This window comes from Toxorhynchites rutilus, chromosome 2 (assembly GCF_029784135.1).
Source record: "Toxorhynchites rutilus septentrionalis strain SRP chromosome 2, ASM2978413v1, whole genome shotgun sequence".
NCBI lineage: Eukaryota > Metazoa > Arthropoda > Insecta > Diptera > Culicidae > Toxorhynchites > Toxorhynchites rutilus.
In genome coordinates, this window is record NC_073745.1 from 252,748,569 (window position 1) to 252,761,657 (window position 13,089).

The following is a 13,089-nucleotide window of genomic DNA, read 5'->3' on the forward strand; positions in this document are numbered from 1 at the left end:
TGGGGTGAGACCGAATCCGACATGACTCCTTTTGTTGTTTGAACACACGCGCTGTAAAGTCATGACAATGCATTGCGTTGTGGCTTGGCAATAGAAAAAACTGTATCGGCTTTGTTCATGATAGCGTCTCGCAGAGTAATGTCTACTTCCTCATGCCGCTTTTGTTGATTGTCTCGTAGGAATCGCAGTCGTTTGTGTATGTCAACGATGAATTCCAGATTATTGTTTTTTCTTCGAATCACAATTTCTCGCGTCACTGTGCAGTTGCCTACTATGATTTCATCGACTTCAGTTGGTGTTTCATCAGGATTGATGACAATAACGTGATTGTCATTTTGTAATTTATTGTGCTCATTCAAAAAGGCTTCCAGCACGCAGGCGATGTACCTGACTTTAGACGAATTGAGTTACTTGCGCATGTATGGATTAAAGTTCGATGAAGAGGACGTAGCGCCCTCTGTCATTTAACACCGTACATAAATTCGTTTTGTTTAAAAACAAACTACGGTTAAATTATTTGAATACTAGCTGACCCGGCGAATTTCGTCCCGCCAAAATTATTTTCTGATATGAATTCTTTCGAACATTTACATTTTCTTACTGAGCGAACGTTCGTGGGTTAATCGCAGAACTCTCCATTGATTGATCTTTACAATTTCCATTTAGATCTTCACAATTTCGGATGGACTAACAACGCTTATCATGATGTAATTTCCGAACAAATGGGAATTCAATTTTGCGACCTTTCTTCAGAATTTTCCGAAATTTTTCCGATTTTTCTCTTCATTATATTGATGGGTAGAGAAAAAATAACGAAATAAAGACGGCTCAAATCGAACCATTCCTTCTTCGGATTTTGAGCAAAGCAACACCTTTGGCCTTCCATTTTTATTTACATAGATTGTTCATACAAGAATAGTAAAATCGCTTTTAAAAATAGGGGAAGGGGTTTCAAATTATATGTATGGTTTGAATAAAAATTTAAGATAAAGAATTATTCAGAGTATTTGATCTGCATAGAGCCACCCTAATCGGTATTCAAAATATGATAATCGATACCCTAGCAGTATCTTCATATGCTGATGATGGTATTTTTCTCCAATCATCTCCTGATTCACCTGATGTAGAATTTACGAATGATGATCCAAGAACCTACGAAGAAGTTCAGCAATGGGATGACAGGGACCATTGGATTCAAGCAATGGACGTTTTGGCATGCTTGAAGCGTACTCTATATCAACCTGCAGATCCAGGTGGATGACAGGACAAATCAATGGGTCAAGGGAATCCTAGAAAAGTTGCGGAGATGAACAAGTTCCCTTCAAGGACGCTATTGCTATGTCTGCTATGTCGCTATGTCTGTCCGTATCCGTATCCGTATCCCAGATGACTCGTTCGGACATTTCTTTTGCGGTGGATGCTGTCATGTATGTCAGTTAATTACCAGTTCAGGTATCCAACATTGGGGAGCCGTGAAGAAGATTATTCGCTGTTTGAAGAAAACGTAGAAGAAGTTGGAGTTTCCCAGCGTGGATCAACCAGTACTCACACCCTTTAGCATTTTCAACTACCTTGGATTAGTGCAGCGAGTTCAAAGCGCCCCAATATTGCGTTTGTATGCCGACATTCGACAATCGGGTCATAGTCACGTCTTTCTCTGTAATATGGCGACTGTCATCGATCAAGTCGTCCAAAAAACACAAATAAAATGAAAAGCCAGACGAACTTATTTTTGTTCTTATTAATTTATTTTTGTTATTCATAATAAGTTAATTGTATTCTATACTTTTATTATTTTGTTACCTTAATGACTAAAGTTTCCTTTTTTAATATTTCTTTATAATTCAAAATGTATCTGTTACTTATGTTCGTGCTGCTCCTCGATATCTATTTAGTCAACGGTTGTGTTTTCTCCTTTCTTATTCCTTCAACTGTTCCATTTTTCACAACTCCAATCTCGCAATGCTATGTTTTATCGCTAGGTCTTGGTCTTGGATCATTTCGTTTACTGTTTTTTTTTGTTTGTATTCGTTTCGCAACAACCGTTTTTACAATGTGTTTACTTGGTTTGGTTCCGAGTGTTGCTATCATTCATCGTTTTCACATTTTTTTCTGTTACATATCAGATACACAGATTCCGTCGCATGTGGTTGATTTTATTTCCCTTCAAAATCTCTTACACAGTTATTCGCGATTCGGTAGAAATTCGAGTAGGTTTTGTTTTGCTGTCTGTTCTCCTCCAGAGGATTGTTTTTTATTCATATAAAACGCTGTTTTAGTAAATGTGTGACATTTTCGACTGTGTAATGACGTGATGGTGGTATGCATGGAGTTGTTGTTTTGCGCGACGTTGTTTGGAATGATTTCAAAATCTTTCCGCCCGAAGTTAAAATGTGTGTGTCTGTGTGTAAGAATCATCTCATTGGCTAAATTGAAAAATCGTTCGTAGAATGAAATGTTCTTCTAAAGCGTTTATTGAGTGTAAGAGCCCACAGAAATGTACTTCCAATACTCAAGGAAAACCTGTAACCATAAATAAGGCAACGCTCTTAACCGCGGCAATCGATTCTAGAAGCAAGATTTCATCCATCGAATATGACATGAATCAGTTGACATATTCGAAGGATTGAGTGATTGTAGAAGCTTCACGAAGAAGCTTGTACAAATCACTCTTTCATAAGAAATAAAAGACGGATCAAGCCCTCTCTATCAATAACCGATTGCAAAAAATATATATGTTTCCATGAGTGAAAAGTCAAAATTTAGAACTCAAACAGACGATGAGATGATGTTGAATCTTTTGAAATATTTTACTCTTAGTCACACTGTTTCTCGTTAGCGGCTTCAGGGATTGTAAAGTATGGATATTTTTTTCTGGATAGTTATTCGCGCACTCACACAATGATAGAAGCAATACACAATCACTTATGTGTTTTTCCTCTGTTTTATGTTTACTTGGTTCATCAAAATTCATTTTCTATTTTGTTATTAATGTTGCTTCTTTGTTTATTACTAACTCTCTCTCTCTATTCGATTTTGTTAGTTTACGTGTTGGCTTCACATAATCTTTTTGTATTTTTGTTGTTGTTTTGTTTTGTTTTGAAGATACTAGGCAGTGGGTGGCGCTTACAGAATTGCATCCATTGTGTGGACAGTTTCTGGTTCTTTAGTTTTGACACGCTGCTATTTTGCAGAATCTATTTTCAGTTCGTGACGGAGCACGGCACAGCAAAGTGGGCCTGATTTGAAAGGGATAAATGATTCGATTCAAGATCGAATTGAACATAGGAGGATGTTCTTTGAAATTACAGCCCCAATTTGTTGAACCTGATTTTTAACGAAGTACACGAGGTGCTTCCTCATAACACACCCACCCGTCTGCGTGAAATGGCGCGCTTTGTCGTGCCATTTCGTGTGCCTAATAGAGCCCTTTTCTAAACAGCTGGCAGACGGATGGGTGTTCCCGGATCCCTCATGAAGTGAAATAAATACGCGTCTAGAAACTGATGCATTCTCCTTTTCGACATCTAGTCGATTTAATGATTTTTGTGTGTGAACGCACGTTATCTTTCCGCTGGTTTGTCCATGGTATATATGTGTGTGAGTGCTTTAATAATCCTCTCACACTTACCAACGTGTATATACTTATTTTCTTTTGAATGATTTTGTTTGTTTTACGAGAGTAACTTAACAGTGTGTAATGCATGTGTTTGTGTGAGTTTTATACGGATGCGATTCCTTTTCGCTTGATTTTCTTTAAAAATTGTCTTACAAATATTTGTTTTTTTTAATTCAGTTATAGGCATTTCTATTTTCTGTTCATTTTTCTTACAATTTTTGAGAAAAGATCAATCGGTCAATGTTCTTCCGTGAGTTTTTGTTAATAAGTGCAAAAAAGCTTACGATGAAATCGATAGATCCTATAAAGTAGGCTATGATTTGCGCGTAAAGGAAAAGAAATGCTGTCACCTGATAATGACTAGCGCAACGTTGTCGCGAAACTAGGTAACCTTTCCATATGATTAACTACAAATCCAATTAAAAGTACATAAACTATATGGCTTTTGGGGAGGAAAGCGTTTGGTGATGAGGACTTGTCGCTAGATACACAAAATGACGCTTCAAAATCTCTCCTAGTGCAGAAGTTCGGATTCCTAAGGAAATTTTCCGTGACCAAGACGAGTGATAGTAATCTTATGTTTATAACATTGCCGTTAGGATAGCCCCTTTTGGAACTCCTGCACAATGGAGTGATTCCCGTTTATGATTTGATGAACTACAATTCTCCATAAATATTTGTTAATGACTAAATGAATAAATACATAGAAAGAACTATTAAAATATCAAGTTATAAACATTATGTATGTGTACAAAAACGAAGGAATAACAGGTTATTTTCATACAACAGAAATCTCATACAGCTTAAAAGCAGTACCTTAAATAATACTCGAATGTAAATCGTGAGACGAAACAAACATAGATATAAAATTTGTGCGCGTATGCCTTCTCTCTCATCGACAAAAGACGATATGCATAAGAAAGAAAAAAAGGCTCCGGTACTCACATGTTTGTAAAAATTTGTAAAAAAAATAAAACGTTTTATAAACCTATAAGTTCAACATAGTGGTTTTTGGTTTTTATCCTTTCTCACTCGCATAACTAACAAGTAGTAGTAAAAAGTATTGTAGCAAATTTTAAAACTTCCTTAGGCGACAAAATAAATATTTGTGCGTACCTATCACGAGATTATAGATAATATTTTAAAAACAATATTTCTGCTAAACGCCACTAATAAATACAATGTAAACTGGCTCCCTATTAACACTTTAAGGACCACTCACGAGTTCTCTCGTTCCTTCTTTACGGACTTGTGTGAAGTTAGCGGATAAAAGTTTTTGTTGCGTGCAAGTGTCTGTTCAACGGCTTGCTGGATTTAATGAATAATGAATTATTTCAGTTGAAATAAATTGATTGTTTATCAAGTAAAAACCTTCAAAATCATGTTCATTAGACAGAGAATTGAATCATTCATCATTCCACATAATTATTATTTTTTTCTCCAGACAAAAGTTATAAACTGAAACTTGAGCATGGGTCAATATAGGAAAATATACAGAATTTTGAAAATAAAAAAAAAAAGTTGTTCGAATAGAGTTATCGAAGATATTCGATAGATGAATATTTTGTAGAAAATGTATGAGAGAAATTAATTATTTTGAAGAAAATTGAAAAAAGTTATTCGAAAGGACCCAAAACACATTCTCGAGATAGCACTTATTCGATATAGAACGTTTTGTAGGACCATTCAGTACAGAGATATTATTGTTTGAACGAAAAATTTCGAATTCGTATCTGATGATGAATAGTTCAACAAATAATTATCGAGCAACAGTTTTAAAAACTCCAATAAATTCTATACAAACAGGATTTTTTATGCGCGGGTTTTGGAAAATCCGCGAAAAAAAAACTAAATCACCTAAAAACGTGAGTATCGCGATATTGAATGGCGTTAACGTTCCCTATGCAACTTTTGCCTACTCTACGTATGCATTAACTAGCGTCATTTATTAATACTTAGTTGAGATTTCTTAAGCCAAATAACACGCCTTGAATGTATTCCTAGGGGTAAGCTCTAGAATACGCGTGACCACAGTGCAAGTCGAAGGAAATTTCTTTGACGAAAAATCTCCCAGCCAGAACGGGAATCGAACCCGAACACCCGGCATGATAATGTGAGACGCTAACCACTCGGCCACGGGTACATCTCGTGCACGTGATATGATGGGCATTAATTTTCGTCATAAGAACTAAGTTTCGTCACAAGCACAAACCCAAACACTACCATCATATGCTCTGAGGGAGCATAAGGGAGAGATGTGATATTGCTCAGGTTTTTTCTTGCGCGGGGACCCCGTAAAAATGCGTTAGTTGGAAAATTCACGGAAAAAACCTCGTAAAAACCTCAGTGTACAAGAATAATGTGTTACTTTGACGAAAAAAAAATATCTAAACTAAAGATTTGGTTGAAGATGGATAAAAATATTCTCTATCCAATAAGTATTATCTCAAAAATGTGTTTTGGGTCCTTTCAAATACCTTTTTTCAGTTTTCTCTAAATTGATTAATTTCTCCCATACAAGTGGTATAGGATTTGGCCTATAATTTTTCTTAGACCCTTTTCCGACCAATGATAATTTGCTGAAGATAGATAAAAATATTCTCTATCGAATGTGTACTATCTCGAGAATGTGTTTTGGGTACTTTCAAATAACTTTTTACAATTTTCTTTAAAATAATTAGTTTCTCCCATACCAACTTGTCCTATTACTTTTCTCAGACTCTTTTCCGATTAATAAAATTGTGGCTGGAAGATAGGTAAAATATTTCTCTATCGAATAACTTCGATAAGTCTATACAAACAACTTATTTTTGATTTTCAAAATTCTGTATCAGTCTATAACTTTTCTGTCACGATAAAAAAAATAATGGGGAAAGATGAATGATTCAATTCTCTGTCTAATGAGCATGATTTTGACGGTTTTTACTTGATAAACAATTTCAGCAAGTTCAATCAAGTTATTTTAACTGAAATGATTCATTATTTATTAAATCCAACAAGACGTCAAACAGAAACTTGCACGCAACAAAAACTTTTATCCGCTAACTTCACACAAGTCAAAACGTGCGGTCCCAGGCGTATGTCTTACAGATTTCTTTCCGGTCCTTAATATGCTAATCAAATGCATGTTCTGTTCGAGAGAACTTAAAAATTCAATTAATTTTTCAGTAAATTTTGTTGCCGTTTTATCCTTAGTTTCTGCGTGTTTGTGTAACTTTTTTGCTTCATTGTTGATAGTACAAGCAATTTTATGTTGTGGTGTTTCAGTATTATGCCAGGTCATAAATAACCTCGGTTTCTGGAACATTTTCTGAATTACACAAAAAAAACATGATGAATTGGATTCTGCACTAAAGTAACCTATGACCTGACCCAATACCAAATTGTTTTCCTCAGAGTTTTTACAAAGTATATCATTTATGTATGTGTGTGTGTGTGTGTGTGTACGTCTATGCGGATGTGAGAGTGAATTTATATAAATGATTCTAAATATATTTATGCGCTTAGTTCCAGACACGCAGGAACGAGTCCCACGAACCCGTTGCGACGGCCATTCCATTCTCGGTAACTCCTAAGCAAGAAACGCGATTATCGTGGCCGGCCAGGATGCCAGCCCGCTCCGCCTTCATCGTGTCCCACACGTTGCAGTTGAAGTCATCATACCCGGCCAGCAGCAGACGGCCCGATTTGGAGAACGCAACCGAGGTTATACCGCAGATGATGTTATCGTGCGAGTACATGGCCAATTCCTGGTCGGCACGGATGTCGAAAAGGCGACAGGTGGCATCGTCCGAGCCGGTAGCGAACGCGTGTCCGTTGGGGAAGAAGGTAACCGCGTTGATGTCGCTTTCATGTCCGGGGAAAGTCTGCTTACACTGACCCTCACGGATGTCCCACAGTTTTGCGGACGCATCGCACGCTCCCGAGACGAAAACACGACATTGGGGAGAAAGAGACAGTGCCATCACATCACCGGTGTGTCCAAGAAAAGAAGTACACTGCTGGCCGGTTTCGATATCCCACAGCCCACAGGACATGTCTCCCGAGCTGGTCACTATCTGGTTATCATCGAGGAACCGGCAGCACGACAGGTATCCAGTGTGCCCTGGAAGCTCCCTCGATACTCGCACATTTCCTTCTCTAGTTTTAAGATTGTAGATCGAACAAATATTGTCCAAGCCACCACACGCGACGAAATTACCTGACGGAGCATACGCACAGGTCATCACCCAGGAGGAGCGCAACGGAATTGCGTGTACCTTGTTCGTCGTATGAGAATCCCATACGATCAGCTTGCCGTCCTGGGAAGCGGACACTAAATTTCTGGAGTCACTTCCCCAGTGCATAGCATAAATCTTAGCTAAATGTCCCCTTAGCGTTCGTCGGGTTCGCATCTGTATCCGACCTATCGGTTCCAGGTTATTTGTCGCCTGAACCAGCGATGTGTCACAGGCGGCCTTCCGTGCATCGCGGATTGCATTTTTCAGCGTTTCCGCCTCCTGTCTAAGTGCTTCAAGCTCATTCATTTTTTTCTAATGCAGCCGAGGAGAGGGAGACTTTAGCAACTACTGAACACTTTCGATTTTCCGTGGGATTATCCCACTGCAATAAGCTACACACACCGAAACTTTGGAAAACTGAGGATGATGTTTTCTCCCCTCTTCTTTTTCTTCCTTCTTCCGAACAGATTGAGTTTTTCGCCACACTTTTTGTCTTCCTTAAATGCCTAGGTCACGCTGAGAAGAAAAGTTCAACACCGATATATCGATTATCTGCAGTTTACAGTCGTTCCGAAAAATCTTTACAGTCTCAAGCAGGATTCCTTATTACTCCGTCCAGCATTAATCATCCGATATTCCGATCCCCAAACACTAGCGCTAACTGGTGCCGTTCCACTCCAGCTCGTTTTTGTGCAATTTTCCGCCGAAAAAAAAACTTTTCAACTCTATATTCCACTAAAACACTTCACCATCTTTCAGATCCTCCATATTACTTCACGTATAAAAATCCAATATCCACCTTTCTGAACGGTAGGGATTTTGCAGTCTCTCGCAATTCACTCCAGCACGTACACTCCCTCTCGCACTGTTTCTCTCCAACGGACGTTACACTCCTATTCTTCGTTTTCCTTTTTCAGACGGGAGCCACGATGGGAGTTGATTTTCCACACTCCCTACTTTTTTCCTTGCTACGCTTCGAACTCCCACTGCTCTCACTCTCTCTCAAACAATGTCTCTTCTCAGCTATTGGGAGAACGGGTTTTCAACTTTTTTTTCTCCACTGGACAAATTGATCGCTGATCGAATTTTTCGATCATTGATTGCACTACGAAAAATGTTTACACCTGGTGAATACCGTACTCGGACATTGCAATAACTATCGGCACTGTTTGTCCACCATCGGATTTGTGCATTATTCAACGACGATACCGTATCAATCCAGCAAGATAAGACGGGGTTTGTTACTTTCGATGATTGAATCTAAAAACGAAACAGAATGTACGTGAGTAGCTCCCACCACGGCCTACGGGCAATCTGAAAGCGGTCACTCACCGAAAAAGGGATTTTTCTGCCCCGCTGGTAATGGGCGAGATGTGGGATATTTGACGAGCATTCATCCCAATCGGCCGCTCTCTGTTTCTCCATGTCTCTTTCTCGGACGATGAGTAAAATATGGAAATTCCTCTCACCGCACCAAACTCTTATCGGGTACTCACACACAAGTGGACACTACATTATTCTCTCCTTATCTCTAGCAGGTGATATCACTCCGATTTTCGATAAAAACGATGGGTGTGTTACATCGAAGTAGTGCACTGTACGGAGAGTATGGTCGTCATCGCTCTATAACTTACGTTTTTATTCAAAAAAAAAATTTAGAAAATGACCAACATTTGTGTGGATAACACACAGTGTTAGGAAATGTAGCTGTTATATATTATGATGATGGTCCCACCTCATTCCCCTACAAAGGTTTGAGCGGGACGAGTTATCTTATTGATAACTATTATATTACGGTATTTATATTTTTCATTAACTAACCAGTATGCAAATTGAAATTGAAAGGAAAACGGTTATCTCGCAGACATAGATTACTATTTGAAAGAACAATATAAGCCATTATATGATCGTATTTATTCCATGGCATGTCGAGAGAATTTCCAACCCGGGAAGACCCTAGACCGATCGGGAATTGAACCCAATACCTATGTCAGTATTAGCCACAAATTTACAAGGGAATTCCCGCTTTATCAGATCCCCGGCCACGATTCTATCGTTTCCGAGTTCAAGCAGCTGAGCAAACCCAAGCCTAATTCTAGCCGATACTTCAGGCCCACTACTTATCCCAAGGCATGTCAAGAAAGTTTCCAACCCGAAAAAAACAGGAAGTGGGTTATATCTATGGTATAACTGCAATGGTGACGTAGGACTATCTTTGATTCAGTGATCATTTGTTTGAAGTTGAATCTGAATCCATTCTGAATGAATGACCAAATGGATATTTGAGGCACTTCGAAAACGAAAGCTCTTTCGCTTGCATGTTATTTTCAATGCCAAGAGGAACTGTCAGATTATTTAGCAGCAGCGATATCTTTCCGGATTCTTCTCGAAGTCCACCACCAGTGGTTAATGTTAACTCGATAACCACCAGTTAATTGCACATGATTGAAAAACCACAAAATCAATTGTATTTGGTCGCAGTATTATATGGATAGAAAACGTTAAAATAAACTCTTTCGCTTGAATGTAATTTTCAATTCTCAAGGGATCTGGCAGATTATTTTTTCAGCAACGATAATATCTTTCCGGAATCTTCTCGATGCTGGATGGCAACCAAACAAAAATAGTTCCGCGCGTGTATGTGTGTGTGGTGGCTGCTCCGATATCTCAATCGGAACCGTTTTTCGGTGCTGATACTCTCTTGGTCACCTTCTTTTCTTCTCCTGCCTCTTGCCTCCTGGCTTTTCTGCCCTCTCTCACAGTTCCAAACAAACTGCATGTCTTTCAGGTCAGGTCAGGCTAGGTAATGAATCCCTCGATCCCTTGATTCCTCGCCGAAAAAGAATAATTTTCAGAAGCTTTCCTGTTAATTGCGATCAATTGAAAAATCACAAAACCAAATGTATTTGGTTGCATTGTTATATGGATAGAAAACATTAGAATAAACTCTTTCTCATCAATGTAATTTTAAATTCCCAGGGGAACTGACAGAGTATTTTTCAGCAACGATTAGTTCTTTCCTGATTTTCCTCGATACTCGAAGCCCACCAGTGGTTAATGCTAACTCAATAACCACCAATAAGCACTTAATTGAAAAATATTTGGTCGCAGTGTTACATGGATAGAAAACATTAAAATGAACTCTTTCGCATGAATGTATTTTTCAGTTCTCAGGGGAACTGGCAGATTATTTTTCAACAACGATTGCATCTTTCCTGAAATTTCTCGATGCTGAATGGCATCCAAACGAAAATAGTTCCGCGCGTGTATGTGTGTGTGTTGGCTGCTCCGATGTTTCAAGCGGAACCGTTTGTGGCATCACTCTCCTCCTGATGGATTCCCTTTCGGCCTAAGGTGTGATGATAAACGAAGAGCTTCACCACAACAGCGACAACATGCTCCAATCACTGTTCAATTATAACTGAGTGAATTTCCGAGTGGCGCTCGCTTATATACCGATTGGTGATTTCAATAGCCTGTTTTGAAAGCAATTTTAAGACTATTGAAACAAGTTTTTGGATCAAAAAGTAACAAGTATATAACGCGTAGACATTTTATCTTTAGAATGAAGTGTTAATCATACCATTTCGTTCAGCTGTTTAGGAGCTATTAACGCTCAAAATCTCGGTCTCCGGCGTAACGCTTTCGTTTTCGAAACTTTGATTTTACACCCCGGTACAGAAATGAAAGACGTAGTCCTACGTCAAAATCCTTGACCGATCAGGAATTGAACCCAATACCTATGTCAGTATTAGCCTTGAATTTTTAAGATAAGATAAGTAATAAGAAAATTCGAGTTTAGGGGAAATGCGGTTTAAATGAACGATGTAGTAAAATGAACCAGTGCTTAAACTTCGATAATTTTACTAAAAACCAATTGATACTCCTTGATGATCCTATTCCTAGAACATATGAAGCTATTCAAGATATCCTGTTATACATGAAACTGTCAAATGTTGAAAATCTATATATATATATATATATATATATATATATATATATATATATATATATATATATATATATATATATATATATATATATATATATATATATATATATATATATGAATGAATTTATGAATTTATGAAACTACTGAACCGATCGACATGAAAATTGGTGTGTAGGGGTTTTTGAGGTCGAGAAAGTTTCTTATGATAGTTCAAGAGCTCTCCCCCTCTCTAAAAGGGGCTGTCATACAAATGAAACACAAATTTCTGCATTACTCGGGAATTAATCAAGCAAACGAAACCAAATTTGGCATGTGGAGGTTTTAGGATGCAATAATTTTTTCTATGGTGGTTAGACACTCCTCCCCCTCTCTAAGGGGGGGGGCTGCCATACAAAAGAAACACAAATTTCTGCATTACTCGGGAATTAATCAAGCAAACGAAACCAAATTTGTCCTGTGGAGGTTTTAGGGTGCAATGAATGTTTCTATGGTGGTTAGACACTCCTCCCCCCTCTCTAAAGGTAGACTGCCATAGAAATGAAGCATCAATTTATGCATAACTCACGAACTAATCAAGCAAGCAAAACCAAATTTGGCATGTAAAGGTTTTAGGAGGCAAGAAACGTTTCTAAGGTGGTTTGACACTCCTCTCTACAGGGGGAGGGCTGCATTACTCGAAAATCAATCAAGCAAACGAAACCAAAATTATGCATTGATGTTTCAGAGGGAGGGGGGGGTGTCAGTTTGCATAACTCAAGAACTAATTAAATTGATGAAAACTAGAAGCATTTTCATTTTCTCATATATTTGTCATTTGTGAGCTTCCCTACCCATGCCGTCAATAACGAGCAACTTATCGGCGATCAATGAAGGGGAATGATTTAAAGTCTCCGTGAACGAAGAAGAGACTTTGAGGCGAATGAACTACAAAGTTTAAAACCTCTCTGAAACAAAGAACGGAACGGAAGACGAGAAAAAGAAGAAGAAGAACGAAGGGAATTGTTTTCGTAAAGCATAAATGTTGGATCTCACTGAGGCAAACTTTCAGTATCGTACTAGATACGAACCAAAGAACATCGCTTCCGTTCTTCCTTGTTCCTTGTCATCACATGTCTTGGTATCGGATTGAGCTATGGACGCGACCAAATTACTTACTCACTGATGTCTTTGGCATTGCAATCATTACATCAAATTGACGCCATGTCATTAAGGTTCTGAACTACACAATTCTGCGAGGAATCATCAAACTAGGCTATCATCGGCTCACCAAGAAAATAATTGTTCAGGAATTATGTGTG

At 38.3% G+C, this 13,089-nt stretch overlaps 1 protein-coding gene across 1 annotated transcript; it reads right to left on the minus strand.

Annotated features, from left to right (window-relative positions):
* Positions 1–1,726: 1,726 nt before the first annotated feature.
* Positions 1,727–9,163, minus strand: LOC129767609 (guanine nucleotide-binding protein subunit beta-1). Its single transcript, XM_055768657.1, has one exon. It carries the CDS (start codon positions 8,143–8,145, stop codon positions 7,123–7,125), a length of 1,023 nt encoding a protein of 340 aa, XP_055624632.1. The 5' UTR covers positions 8,146–9,163; the 3' UTR covers positions 1,727–7,122.
* Positions 9,164–13,089: the final 3,926 nt, after the last annotated feature.